The sequence below is a fragment of the Larus michahellis genome, chromosome 1, assembly GCF_964199755.1.
Source record: "Larus michahellis chromosome 1, bLarMic1.1, whole genome shotgun sequence".
NCBI classification, from domain to species: domain Eukaryota; kingdom Metazoa; phylum Chordata; class Aves; order Charadriiformes; family Laridae; genus Larus; species Larus michahellis.
In genome coordinates, this window is record NC_133896.1 from 123656981 (window position 1) to 123669380 (window position 12400).

Below are 12400 nucleotides of genomic sequence, written 5' to 3' on the forward strand. Positions count from 1 at the left end.
CTTCAAAGATGAAAAGGCACAATATATATGAAGCCACAAGAGCAAATGACTACTCAACTCTATGGGGAGAGGCCAAGATACCGATCTTGGTCACAGTGGCAGAAACCTGGAATGACTCCAGGGGAATCATTGGCAAAAAAAATTGCACAAAATTTGGGCTGAGCTCCTGAATAATTTGAGTGAAAGCCTGGCCCCAGTCAAGCCATCGGCCAAATACTTTTGACTTAATTTTGGCCGATTTCACTCCAGATTTCGTAAATCCTCATTCATTCTATTAATCTGCCTGAAAGCAATTACCCTGAAGTTACGATTAGCAATGGAGGTTTTCTGGTTTTTTTTACTTTTCTTTTGCTCTAGGTTTCTCTTTTTCTTAGGAGAAGTTCAAACATGCAGGTTAGTCGTGGTTTTATTTCTCTGTACAGTGAGGCAAAATTTCCGTTTCAGCCATTTCAGTTGAATTTATATGTCACTGTGGATTGCAAGAGGTGGCCACGACTCTTTAATATATCCAGAAGATGCTCTGAACATGCTTCTCTTGTTGGAGAAGTCCACCTCGAGGGCTAGTGAAATGTATATTTTATTTGGTGACGCATACAAATAAGGAAAGGATGTGGGCAACAAGGAGTTGGAGGGAGGTTGCTTGCTCTTCATCTGATGGAATGACAGTGCATTTTGAAGCATCCTGATTTGCAGTATTGTAAAATGCAGGGTCACTTTTCCTACCATTGTGGAGAAACCCGCTGATACTTCATAGTCCAATGTAACAGCATTGGTCTTAAATTTTTACACAAACAGATGTGTTGTAATGCAGCTTAAATGTTTAAATAGTGACAGGTAGAACATTACCTTTAAATCATACGAGAAGAGCTTAGATCTTTTTAGTGAATTAGATATTAACAGATAGGAAGTTCCTATTGAAAGCATTTCCTGTATTGGTAGTCCCTGATTTTGGCGACTTATCTGGGTAGGAAATGAACACAGGAAGTATCTGTCTACAGACTCTTTATCATCAAGGTAATTGCTGTGGCAGCATTTTACTGTTTATCAAGGTAATAAACATACCGTCTAAAAAAAGATGTTTTTCAACTCTAAAGAATGAGGTTTAAAAAAAAATCTTCCAGGCTAGCATTGCAGTTATGCAAAACCTTCCATGTAGAATTAATATGCTGCTACTTGTTTCTCTCAGCACAACTGTAATTAGGGATTTGTCAAACGAAACATTTCCAGTCTCCTGTGGCTTTTTTCCCAGTTACAGCACTGTTTATCTCACTCTCTCATCTCTCTTAAGTCAGGTAGGTCATTTTAAAGAGTTCTGCCACTTCCCATAAATAGTTATTCACCACCCCTTCCTGCAGGTATTTGCATATACCCAGTCCTTGTAATTTGTTGTTGTATTTCCTTCCCATCTATCAGGCACTGCTTAACCTGGCAACACATACATTGAACTAAGCGAGTCAGATCTTTTCCGAGTGTGAAAAGGTTACGCTAGCCTAGTGACACCATTTTCCACCCACCAGTTGAGATATACACTCCAAATAAACATACTCTGCAAGTGAAGGGAGACATCATATCATATGCATTCCTTCCACTCATTCATTTCCAAAATCCACCATTCCAAAAGACCATTTGCTTGCTCCACTGTACGTGGATGATCGATTGGTGTGTCCTTCAGCCTACCCTTAAAAAATTGCTACTACTCATGATTCTTTTTTACCTTTTAATGTTCAATGATATTTTTATGACAATAATTGTCATTTTATTAATTTCACTTTGAAACAAATTAGATTTATGACATGATAATTACCAGAAGTGGTAATCATTGGTTTGTACACAGTAGTTATTAAAACCCATTACTAGTATTACTTGGTTATTACCCACTAATATCCCTTTCCTGAAAGCAATGTCTAATTTTTCTAATAGGATGACTATGTGCATAGTAAAAATCAGCAACCTGCTGCCTAAGGATGCATGCCAAGGAGAGAGATAACTTCCTTGTGATACAGGTTTGCAACCTGAATCTCACCAGATTTCCTGAAGCTTCTTTTCCCTCTGTTCACTGGGATGGCTTGTTTACAAGATTACACAGTCCTTCTTTTAAGGGGGACAGTGGGAGAGAATAAATTGAAGGACACAGCACTATCCAACCTCAGGGAAGCTTGGTTACAACATTTAAAATAACCCCTTCAACCATAAAGGCACATTCATCCTTTAAGGAAAGGATTGATACCTTTTTCATATAAACGCTTTGAAGTTTCTTTATTGTCGTTAGCGTTCTGAACAGTCAATATTTCTTCTATAATACCCTAATATATATTAAGGACAGCAGGATGACTAGCAGAGTACACGCCATTTTGTCAGACCATGGGCTTTTCATTACTGACAATGTGAAAAGCTGCCTGTATTTCTCTACTGTATCATTATCTGTCAAAAGCAATTAATTTTTAAGTACTTAATGATGAATCTGATAAAAAACACATTGCAGTCAATGAAAAGATTTTTGTTAACTTAACAAGGTTTGGCACTGCATGTGATATTTTCTACTGTATCACTTTTACTTTCTTAGAATGGATAATACAAGTGATACAAACCCAGTTTTTCTTTTTTTTTCTCCACTTTGCTGATTTTCAAAATAATTCTGTTGGCTTGATTTAGAAACTTGCATTATGAAGTTTCTTTTGGAGTGAAGAGCATTAGATATTTTTACTGCATTATAATTGTCACTTTGAAAATAAATACCTTCTTCTGGCATTCACATTTCTCAAAACTACTTCTGTATTTATCTGTCAGCAACTCATTCTCCAAGAGCACTTGATTCTTTTAGTATTATTTCTGAAAGTCCTCATGGAACTTGCTGAAAAATATTTTGTTAAGAAGTAATATAGTTGTTGTTAAGAAAAAACAAACAAACCAACCCATTCAGAGAGTCAAACATACACATTTTCCAGCTGTTGTTCCTTGCCTGGGGATTTAATTCTGGAAAGTGAAATCCTTATATTTGACTTCACTTTGGCATATGTAGCCACAAACCAGATTGAGTTAAATGACTGCTGATTAAAAGCAAAAGAAAAGAATACAAAAATCCCCAAAACATCTTCTTCTGTTCTTATATGACTATTTCTTCCTTGAAATGGTACATTTGTATTTGAGTCAGAAATACTGTCTTACCTGGAAATAATTACAGGTCTGATTCCACTGCCTGTATTGGAACAAAATCTTCATGAAATTGGTGGAACCTTTGAATTAAGGAGTGCAAGATCAGGCTAAGTGGTTTAAGGCATTCGTGCTCTTCTTGTTTCTGATTCACCAGAGCACTCAGGTGTGTGCTTAGCTTTAAGAGGGTTGTGTCGTATCACCAAAGCCAAAGGAAGTATTTACAAGCTTAAAGTTAATTACACATTGCTAACTGAGATGAGAACAAAAAGAGAATAATCTTTATAATTTTTTTAATGCAAGGAATAGAAGTACAAATTACTGTATTAGTTCTGTTGGATTCAGTGCAGATGCAGTCCTCTAAACAAAAACTTAAACATTTCCATACGCCCAGAGCAGATTTTTTTTCAACTGTCTCCAGCTTTTCTTGGATTGAGAAATATTCAAGTGAGTACTTAGATTTGCTAAAAGAAAGTGAGAGAAGAGTAATACCATAGAGAGAAGCACCGATGAAGATTCCTCACAAAAAAAATATATCTTGCTACTATATACTGCTTTAATCAGTATATTGATACTCTTTCAAGCCTTAGAAACCACAAAGATTCTCCCGTCCTTTATCAAATACACAGACTTTTTCTCCCAGAAATCGTAGCTTCCATGCGAACAGCACATCAGAAGTCACTAATAAAAAGTGTACACACACATATTTAGAAGTAAATTAGAGTAGAAGAAATATCCACAAGTGAAATCAGTAAGTCATTTTAAAGTCAAAATATCTTACTGAAGAGCCTTTTTTAAGTATAATTGCATTGGCAGGCAGGGAGAGAAATATAACAAGGCTTGCTGTACGGCAAGGAAGTGGAATTCTAGTTGCAACTTTCTAATTAATGTTCTTTCCTCCACTATATGATAATGGAAAAAAAACCAAAATGACCTTCAGGATAAGTATTTTTACTTCAGCCCAAGGTAACACGTAAGTAATTTTTGCTCCATTCTATTAAAAAAAACACCAAAAAAGACACGATGCCTAATTCAGAAGACTTTTATATTTTCTCAATTTGTATTTATGGTAACCAGTGGGACACCTATAATTAGCAGTGCTGTATTGATTTGATGGTCTTCGGCTTCAGTGCTCTGCATTTTTGCGCTACTGCACATATCTGTCAGGTACTACTTGTGCCAGAAGGAAACATGTCACCTTACTGCTGAAATCCTGACTGTTGAAAAAAACCTTGAAAAAACCCATTTTATCCTTCGAATGGCAAAAAACATAACTGTGAGGTTAGCCGTGTGTGCACCAGGTACAGTGAAGTGAATGCATGAGAAATACCAGCCCCCCCAACCGCGTACCGAAACCAAAATCCTGGCTGTGGAGGCACACACCTTCTCCCACCACTCCTCTCCGCAGTGCCTTACGCCGCCATCCCCGGGAGCCAGCCCCATTCCCAATCAGAGGGAGAGGTGCCTGGCCTGAGCAAGGGCAGCCGCTCTTACAGCATAAAGGTCAGAATTAAAGTAAGCCATCCATGCCGTAGCCTGGGAAGAGGGCACTGCTGCGTCCTCCTTCTCAGGAGAAACCTTCCACCGTGGTGCTTTCCCCGTCATGGGGGAGAAGGGGAAGGGGGAAGCAGGAGGAGGGCAGGGGACAAGAAGAGACGTATCTCCCAGTAAAGCCACGCTCGTGACGTCAACTCCAGTGCCAGAAAACGTACACAAATGCTCGCCTTCATAGATACCTATTACCCCCAGTTAAGCCAGCCTGTTTTCTCATGATCCCTGAGCGTCCCATGGGTCTGCCTGCAGATTGCTGATAGGAAAAGGATGAATCAAACAGTCTTACTGGAAGGCCACCTTTGCCGGTGTGTACATTTAGAGCAATTTCTATCCAGTTACGAACAAATACATAGCCATTTGCAACCCAATTTTGACATCTAATGACTCCACGGCCTCCCTAAAGAAGAGAGTTGAATTCCTGGCACAGAGTTCCCAGATAAGCTTTCCATCCTCCTTGGCCACAGCCTCTTGTCGCCTATGCTGGGACTGCTGGGCTACCCCTTGCCAGCAGAGAACACAGGTCATTGTATCGAAATTGCAAAAAAAAATATTTGCTGAACGTAACTGTTTAGCAAAAGCACAAACACCCATTTCGCATTCAAATGTAATCTCTTTATTTTGGAAACCTCTCAGTTAAATGACTTCTTTATGTACTCAGTATAGAGGAGGAATTGAATCTCTTTGGGGTGGCTTAGCTTCATGTCACAGTACATTTCCTGCATCTATAGTACAAAACACCTGTCATTTCTTTTCAGTCATTCTACATTTTGCACTTGCACAAATAAAGTCCTTGCTTCAACATCTAAGGCCTTCCCAGCACCCTGGGCACCAAAGTCCTCAACATTTTGGGGTGCCTATTTGTCCCAGCAAGTTTCATGCTCCCAGAGGAGGAGACAAAAATGTAGGGTTTTCCACTCAGGAGACTCTGCTGTCTGCATCGCGCTGACAGGCTGCATGATATACAGCTGCACACAGTCTCTGCCCACCTCTGTAAGCGTAAGGTGGAGGTAAAATAATAACAGTGAGATATTGTTTGCAATCATTTACACTATTAGAATTCAGTCAACACAAAACATCAAAAAATAAATGAGCTCCTCAAAACGCATACAACAACTAATCTCATTGTACCATCATTTTTGAAAAAAAAGAAATTTCCCATCAGCATCAATAGTGCATTCTGATTAACAGACGCAAAAAACAGCGTTACTGTCTCAGCACATAGCCCTTCTTTTAGCAATGCAAAACCTGACTCCCCGAACCTCAAGATTTTCACAGAGCGCCTGTCATGTCCTGTGCGCTCTGAAAGTATGCGGCAAAACCAAAGGGAATTCAGCTGTTTCAGGAGCTACTTAGCATATAATAGATACTGGCCAGCAATGCAGAGGAGACTCAAATCTTTGTCTCCGTAAATAGCCCCTCGAAAGCATCAGTGATTGCAAAAAGAGAAGGTTCGTTAGTTTTTTTTAATCACGTTGTCTTCAGGCAAGACTTTCACATTTCAAAAACTATAACAAAAAGCATCAAATGCATCTTTAAAATGTAAACATCTAAGCACAAGTTACTGAGAAATCAAACTGCAGCTCCACTTAGCTAATGGCCAGGCACCGCGGCTATTCTGTACCTCTTACTAAATCTCTGGCATAATTAGAAAAGTACAGAAATCAACAATACCACGAAGAAAACAAATACCTTGATCCCAAATCTGATAATACAACGCCGCAGAGTCTTCACTGTACATGCTGGTTTGCTCTTTACGTAAAATTAGTTTCACTATCACAAAGCGTTTAGTTACAGTTATACTTCTGCAATTAATCACAGCTATTGCTATATCTGTAACTGCTATCTTTTGCAACATACATACAGAGAAGCAAAAACTAGATAGATAGACATATAGATTTATTCGGCTTTCTAAGGGACACAACCTGAAAAACCCATCAAAGCCGCTCTTAAAAAAAAACCAAAAAACAAAGCATGCACCGAGATCAATTTATAAGCCAATAAGAGAATTTTATTGTCCAAAAAATTAAGACAAAAAGAACACACCCATGAGATCTTGCCACCACCATTAAAATAACATTCAGAAAGGTCCCAAGTATCAGGATAGCATTTCTAGAAAAGCACATAATTAACACCTGCATGAGAGAGAAACGAGAGCTGGTGCCTCTCATTCCCACTTGCTAATATTTGTGCCCCATCAACAAGAGAAACATTTAAAAGTATCCAAAAGTTCAGGGCTCTTAGGAACCCTTTTTTTCCTTCCAGTGCACACCCTCTCCCCTTATGGCAGTCCGCAAACACATCCAAGTTGTCAGAATGATACCTACAAGAAATTTCTGAAGCTCTCATAAAAGGGCTTCGCATATGCAATCCACAGCACTGAACAGTGAATTTAAAAAACCCAATTTTTTTTCCGAGTTTGAAGTTTTTAAGCCTTGCGGATGGTTGGAGTAGGAAAAAGGAAATTTACTAGGCAGTACAAAGGAAATCTTGTTGTCCTCTATTGTGGCAGTGGGGGTGTTGCCCAATTCTAACTTATCTAGGTTGATAAAGGAAACCAAAGAACACGCCACTGAAAAAAATTCCAACAAAAAAGGTACCCCCTTCTTACCTTAATAGTGCTTGCCATAATGTGATCAAGATTATTGATCGCTAATAATTGCTAATAATAATTATTGCTTCGCTCTGACCAGAAAGAAGTTTTGATGAGGTTGTTTAGAGCGGATGAGATTGTGCTAACTCTGGGAAATGAAGTCAGCCAATGGCAGGAAGAGGTTTCTATTGGTCCTGGCCACTGCAGCTCGAAGAAACAGGATATTTGGGAGCGAAGAGATAAGAGTCCTAAAACAATGTTGTTTTTCTTGATGATATATGACTAAATTTTTTTTATTTTTTTTTTTTTTTTAACAAAAAAGTCAATTGCCTGTGACTGGCTGGGCAGGTGTGATCTGATGTGCAGTAAGTGTGACATGCCACTTCGAGGCAGGATGCAGATGTCAGATGAAATGGGCCAAATTCAGCACTAGTTTCATGCAGTCTATTCACTGGGGAATTGCTGATTCAGGGCCAAAGCCAGACTTGGTATAAGCGGGTGTAACTGCAAATATGTTAATGAAGTCTAGCCCCGCTTACACCACATCTATATTTGTCCATTAACCTCATTCCTGGATTCTTGAGCTATCGACACTTTCTAGCCTACCTGACTTAGCGCGTTTTTGTTTTTTTTTTCTTAGAGAAGAAGCAAGTAGACTGGAGACAATAATTTCTTTTTGATACCTCTTTCTTACCGAAGAAAGGAAGTCACAAAAAGATATGCATTCCAAAAGCAAGCACCTGAATGCCATAAACAGTCTTAAATTTTCCACTCTCTTCCTTTATTTCACAGCTCTCTCCATGCATGAAAATGAGATGGTGCCACTGGTGATTCCCTTTCCAGTTGGAGTGCGATAGTAATTTTTTATTCAGTATTATATATTTTTTATTCATCCTTTTGTAGCACTTGGCAGTCGCAGGGCACCCAAAAACTACCAGCTCTGCAAACGAAATACCGTACCTGTCCCAGACCCTTGCTTAGGAGTGTTGAACTAAAAAAATAAGAAAGGCAAAGTGTGCCCAAAGTACCAGCCAGTGCAAAAGTCCCCATGTAAAGAACCACTTGGGATCCATTGCTGGCACAACCCTCTTGCTCTCATGATTCTCTCAATATTTTGTGTTTTTGTAAAAGACAGTTCCTGGTGTCAAGAGATTCTGAGCTTTCAGCTAGAAAAGCTTGAAAATGTGACCCTCAAAAATTGAAGGAAAACTTACAATAAGTCAGAATGTATTAATTGTTTGACAACCTTGTAATTTTTAAAAGCTGGTCCTACTATAACTGGTTTACAATTTCTCAATGCTTCCTATAACAACGTAAAACAATGGACATGTTGCGTGAAAGCACTGCAGCACTGAGTAAATAATTCCCGCTGTAATAAGCTCCTGCCCTCTGACCAGGGACTCTGGTATGATTAAAAAAAACCCCAAAAAATAGTGATGGTCTGTCATGGCTTTATTTGGTGGAGGCAGATGACCTCACCTCTCCTAATGCCTTCCTCTCCGGCTTCTTAGGAAAAGAAAATGAAATCAGAGTGTTGCCCTGTAACTGGTGATGACTTTTTTGACTGGTGATGATGCAACTGGTGATGCATTTGGTATGCATTTCTTCCAAATGGTACCCAACGATAGTGGTAAGTCCCAGTTCACTCTTCCCCTCCTATCCTGACCTGAAGAAGGTGACACGTGGCCATGCACTTCTCCAGAGATGCACCCAGAGGACACGAATCGCTGCTTCACTCTCAGGCATTCGTCCTGCAGATGCTGCTCCATCTCACCAAGGCAGAGCAGAGGAAAGGCTCGTCCACCCGCCCCTGCTAACGAGAATGGCCCTGCCACCCACTAGGTCCTGGGAAATCCTCATTTCCAGGTGCCCCATAGGGACCACAGAGCTGGAAATCCCTGAGCACAATGGAATGACACAGGACCAGCGCAATTGGGATCTGGCAGAGCTGCCCCCGGGCAGTCCTTGTTTCAAGCTTGGCCGTGTGTCTCCCAGTTGGGCCTGCATCCCAATTCATCTCCAGCTGCCTCACAAGCCTCAGGGCCTCCTCAGGCAGTCCAAGGGGCTGAGCAAGCCTCCAGCTGAGTCCAGATCCCGATGGAGATACTGGGAAGGGGAGAGCAGACAAGCAGACACCCTGCTTTTCCTTCCTGCTCTGGATCCTGAGGTGCCACAGGATCAACTCCCGGTACAAGTTTAGCTTGATTTTATAGTTCACTTTAAGGAACTCCAGCTTCTTCCACTGCAGAGATGACTTCTGGTCACTTCACAGCAACCCAGAGTCAACGCTGCTGTGCTGTATTTTATATTCTCTATTAGTTGGTTCATATAGAAGTCCGGTGTTGCACTGCTGAATGTCTTCTTGCAGTCTGCATCCACCGAATTACTGTGCTTCTGCAGAGTAGGTAACTTCTGGTAACTTTCCTATTTTCATTACAAACAGTATGAAAAGAAAGCAATTTACAGTAATTGTATTTCATGGGGATGTTGATTTCCTCCCTTTTCATCTCCAAACAATGAGCAAAACAGCCAAAAGATTAGAACCTTTTTCTTGAAATTTCAAAGCTTTGTACAATGTTTCAGTTGGGTGACTTCCACTCCAGTTAAGCCCATGATATTCTGGATTTTTTCTCAAATATATTGAGAGGCTTGAAGTGTCAATTCCAGCTCTCCAGTGGATGGGATCTGACAAATTCATTCACACGCAGGTTTTAGTTCTGATTCTTCTCCAGCATACCTCTGTATAGACAAACATCCTCTTGATTTATGTAGGGCTTTTGGAAGCATAAGGCAGGCAATACCAGGCTCTGTCGAGCTCTATTATTATTATTATATAAGTTTTACAGAGCCCACAGCCTGGTAAGGATTTTGCCATTTTAGACTGGCACATATTCTGTGCCAAAGAATTCAATGAAGTTTATTTGACTTTCAAGCTAATACCCACAGGCAGATTTCTGAGTGCTTACGCTTATGTTGATCCAATTGCAAGACACAGCCTTGGTATTGTAAAGAAAGGAAAATATTGGGTTATCAAATCACCATCATCCAGTTGCAAAAGAAAAATAGTACAAACACTTCTACTATTTTCTCTTTTCTGCATTTTGTTAAGGTTAAATAGAAAGAAAATATGTCTTTGTTATGTTAGGCAGCTATATGTTGTTGTCTGAAATAATGCTGTGTGAGCTTGGAAAAATGCAGCTTGGTCAACAAACAGAATGAAAAACAAAAAAGTATTAAAAATCCACACAAGTCGCCTAACACTCCCTTCCCCCCTTAATTTCTCTCTTAGGCTTGTCACCCTAATTTGTCTGGGCTCCCTTCTGTTGGAATTTTCTTCTACATTCAAGCCTGCATCTAGAAACCACACAGCAACAAAACACTACCGCATGTGCTTAATATTATACATGCGCTTAAGTTTCTGGATCAAAACAGGAGTTTTGCACATGCTTTAGAATTACAGCTGTGCTTAAGTTCTTTCCTGAATACAGACAGGCTTAAACACTGCTTTAAGTGCCTTCAGCCTTTAGGACTAAAGAGCTCCCTCTTTAGAGAAGACCTTTCTAAACTGGAGAAAAATGATCCATCTGATCTGTGCTGATCTAAGCCTGCTTAAACCAACAGGGCCTTGTGAGGACCTAAAGATTCAGTGTGACCACACAAAGGAAGTGATTAGTCTAAATCTTGAACAAAGAGGATGAATTTCCAAAGACAAAAGTTACTTTGCTTGTTGCATCCGTTCAATATGCATATACTCACCTAAACGCATATAAATATTTCCAAAGAGACCATTTCTCATGTTATTTCAAACACCACTACTAACTCTAAAAATAAAAATAAAATCCTGTCCTCAGATTTTTTCATATCATATCCGCTGGTGTGTTAGGATGTAGGAAATATATTGCAATATTCCCTATGTAAACAGATCTGCAATCCATCTTGCTGCCTGGGAGGTAAACCAAGAACGCTGCTCTCAGGCTGAGCTGAGCAAGGGGACTAGAGGCACACTCTGCTATCCTCACTAGTGCCGCTGTGTCTTTTTCTTTCACAGCACTGGTTCAGCAGTCTGCCCAGATAGCTTCTTTCCTTTTAACTTTCAAAATGTTGTTAGTACTGCTAATAATGTGTCCTTCATCCCTTTAACTGTACGGTTTTCTTTACGCTGTAAATAACTCTGGCTAAATAATTGAGCAAGCTGGAGACACATTCCCCTTGTGTATTGTGCTTAGTACTCATCCATACAGTGCCTGCAGATGTGGGTATTAAAAGAAAAAAAGAGAAGAGAGAAAAGAAAAGAAAAAGTGAGCTCTGTTCCTCTTACCAGCAGGTAAAAAAGCAGGTTCTCCTCTAGGTAGAACCAGGCTAGAAATCAAAAAACTTGAGTACAATAAAAGACTTTGCATTGCAGCATTTGGAAGCAGATTTTAAGAAATTCAGGAAAATTAATGCTACTTCATGGCATATGAAGATACACCTATAAAGGTCTTAATTCTCTCAAAAAGACGTAGCATTTTTCTTCTCAGTTTGGCCATACTCATCTTGGTGTGTCAGGGCCAAATACACTCTTACTAAGTTTTCAGCAAGCCCTTCAGCAGGACTTCCTCCCTTTAATTCACAGCTTTCAGCTGGCTCTAAAGAAAAAGTCAGTAAATCTGCTCACAGAAGGGGAAACTCTCCCCTCACCACAAATCAAGCTTTTAGCAGGGGAACAAACAGGGGTGCCCAGGAGAAGAATGGAGTTTCACAACCTGCCCCGAGGGGCCATGGGACCGTCCTGCTCCAGGATGATGGACTCTCATCCCCATCCCCAGGACTGCTGGGCCTTTGGGGCTGCCCAAGGGACCTCTTACTTCCACACCTGAGTGGCTTTGATGCAGCACCAGGTCTGAGGGCACAGGACAAACTCCATCCTGGGAAAAATGGGGTCCGGTTCTGCTGTGGGCTCGTGCCTAATGACCCATGGCTAGAAGCGTGGAATTCAGCTCTGGGGGGAAGGTGCTACTCCGAATTAAGTGGGGCATTTGCTTTAGCCAAACTCCAATTAGTATATCAAACCAAGCAGCCCATGTAAAGCCCCATAATTAATGCTAATTATCACTACCTGGCCTC

General features: G+C 40.3%; 1 protein-coding gene across 10 annotated transcripts in view; it reads right to left on the reverse strand.

Moving 5' to 3' along the window:
- The window catches only part of ERG (ETS transcription factor ERG), a 147362-nt gene that overhangs the window by 57704 nt on the left and 77258 nt on the right, over positions 1–12400 (reverse strand). For 2 of the 10 annotated variants that reach the window (XM_074602185.1, XM_074602181.1), the window contains exon 1: positions 7313–7448. The exons of 3 other annotated variants lie outside the window; for them this stretch is intronic. In XM_074602185.1, coding sequence (XP_074458286.1) covers positions 7313–7330 — 18 coding nt within the window. In that variant the 5' untranslated portion in view covers positions 7331–7448. Of the gene's footprint in view, positions 1–3165; positions 3303–4533; positions 4737–7028; positions 7105–7312; positions 7449–12400 lie in introns of those variants that run through there. 5 more of the 10 variants (XM_074602182.1, XM_074602175.1, XM_074602186.1 and 2 more) reach the window with 5 other exon arrangements.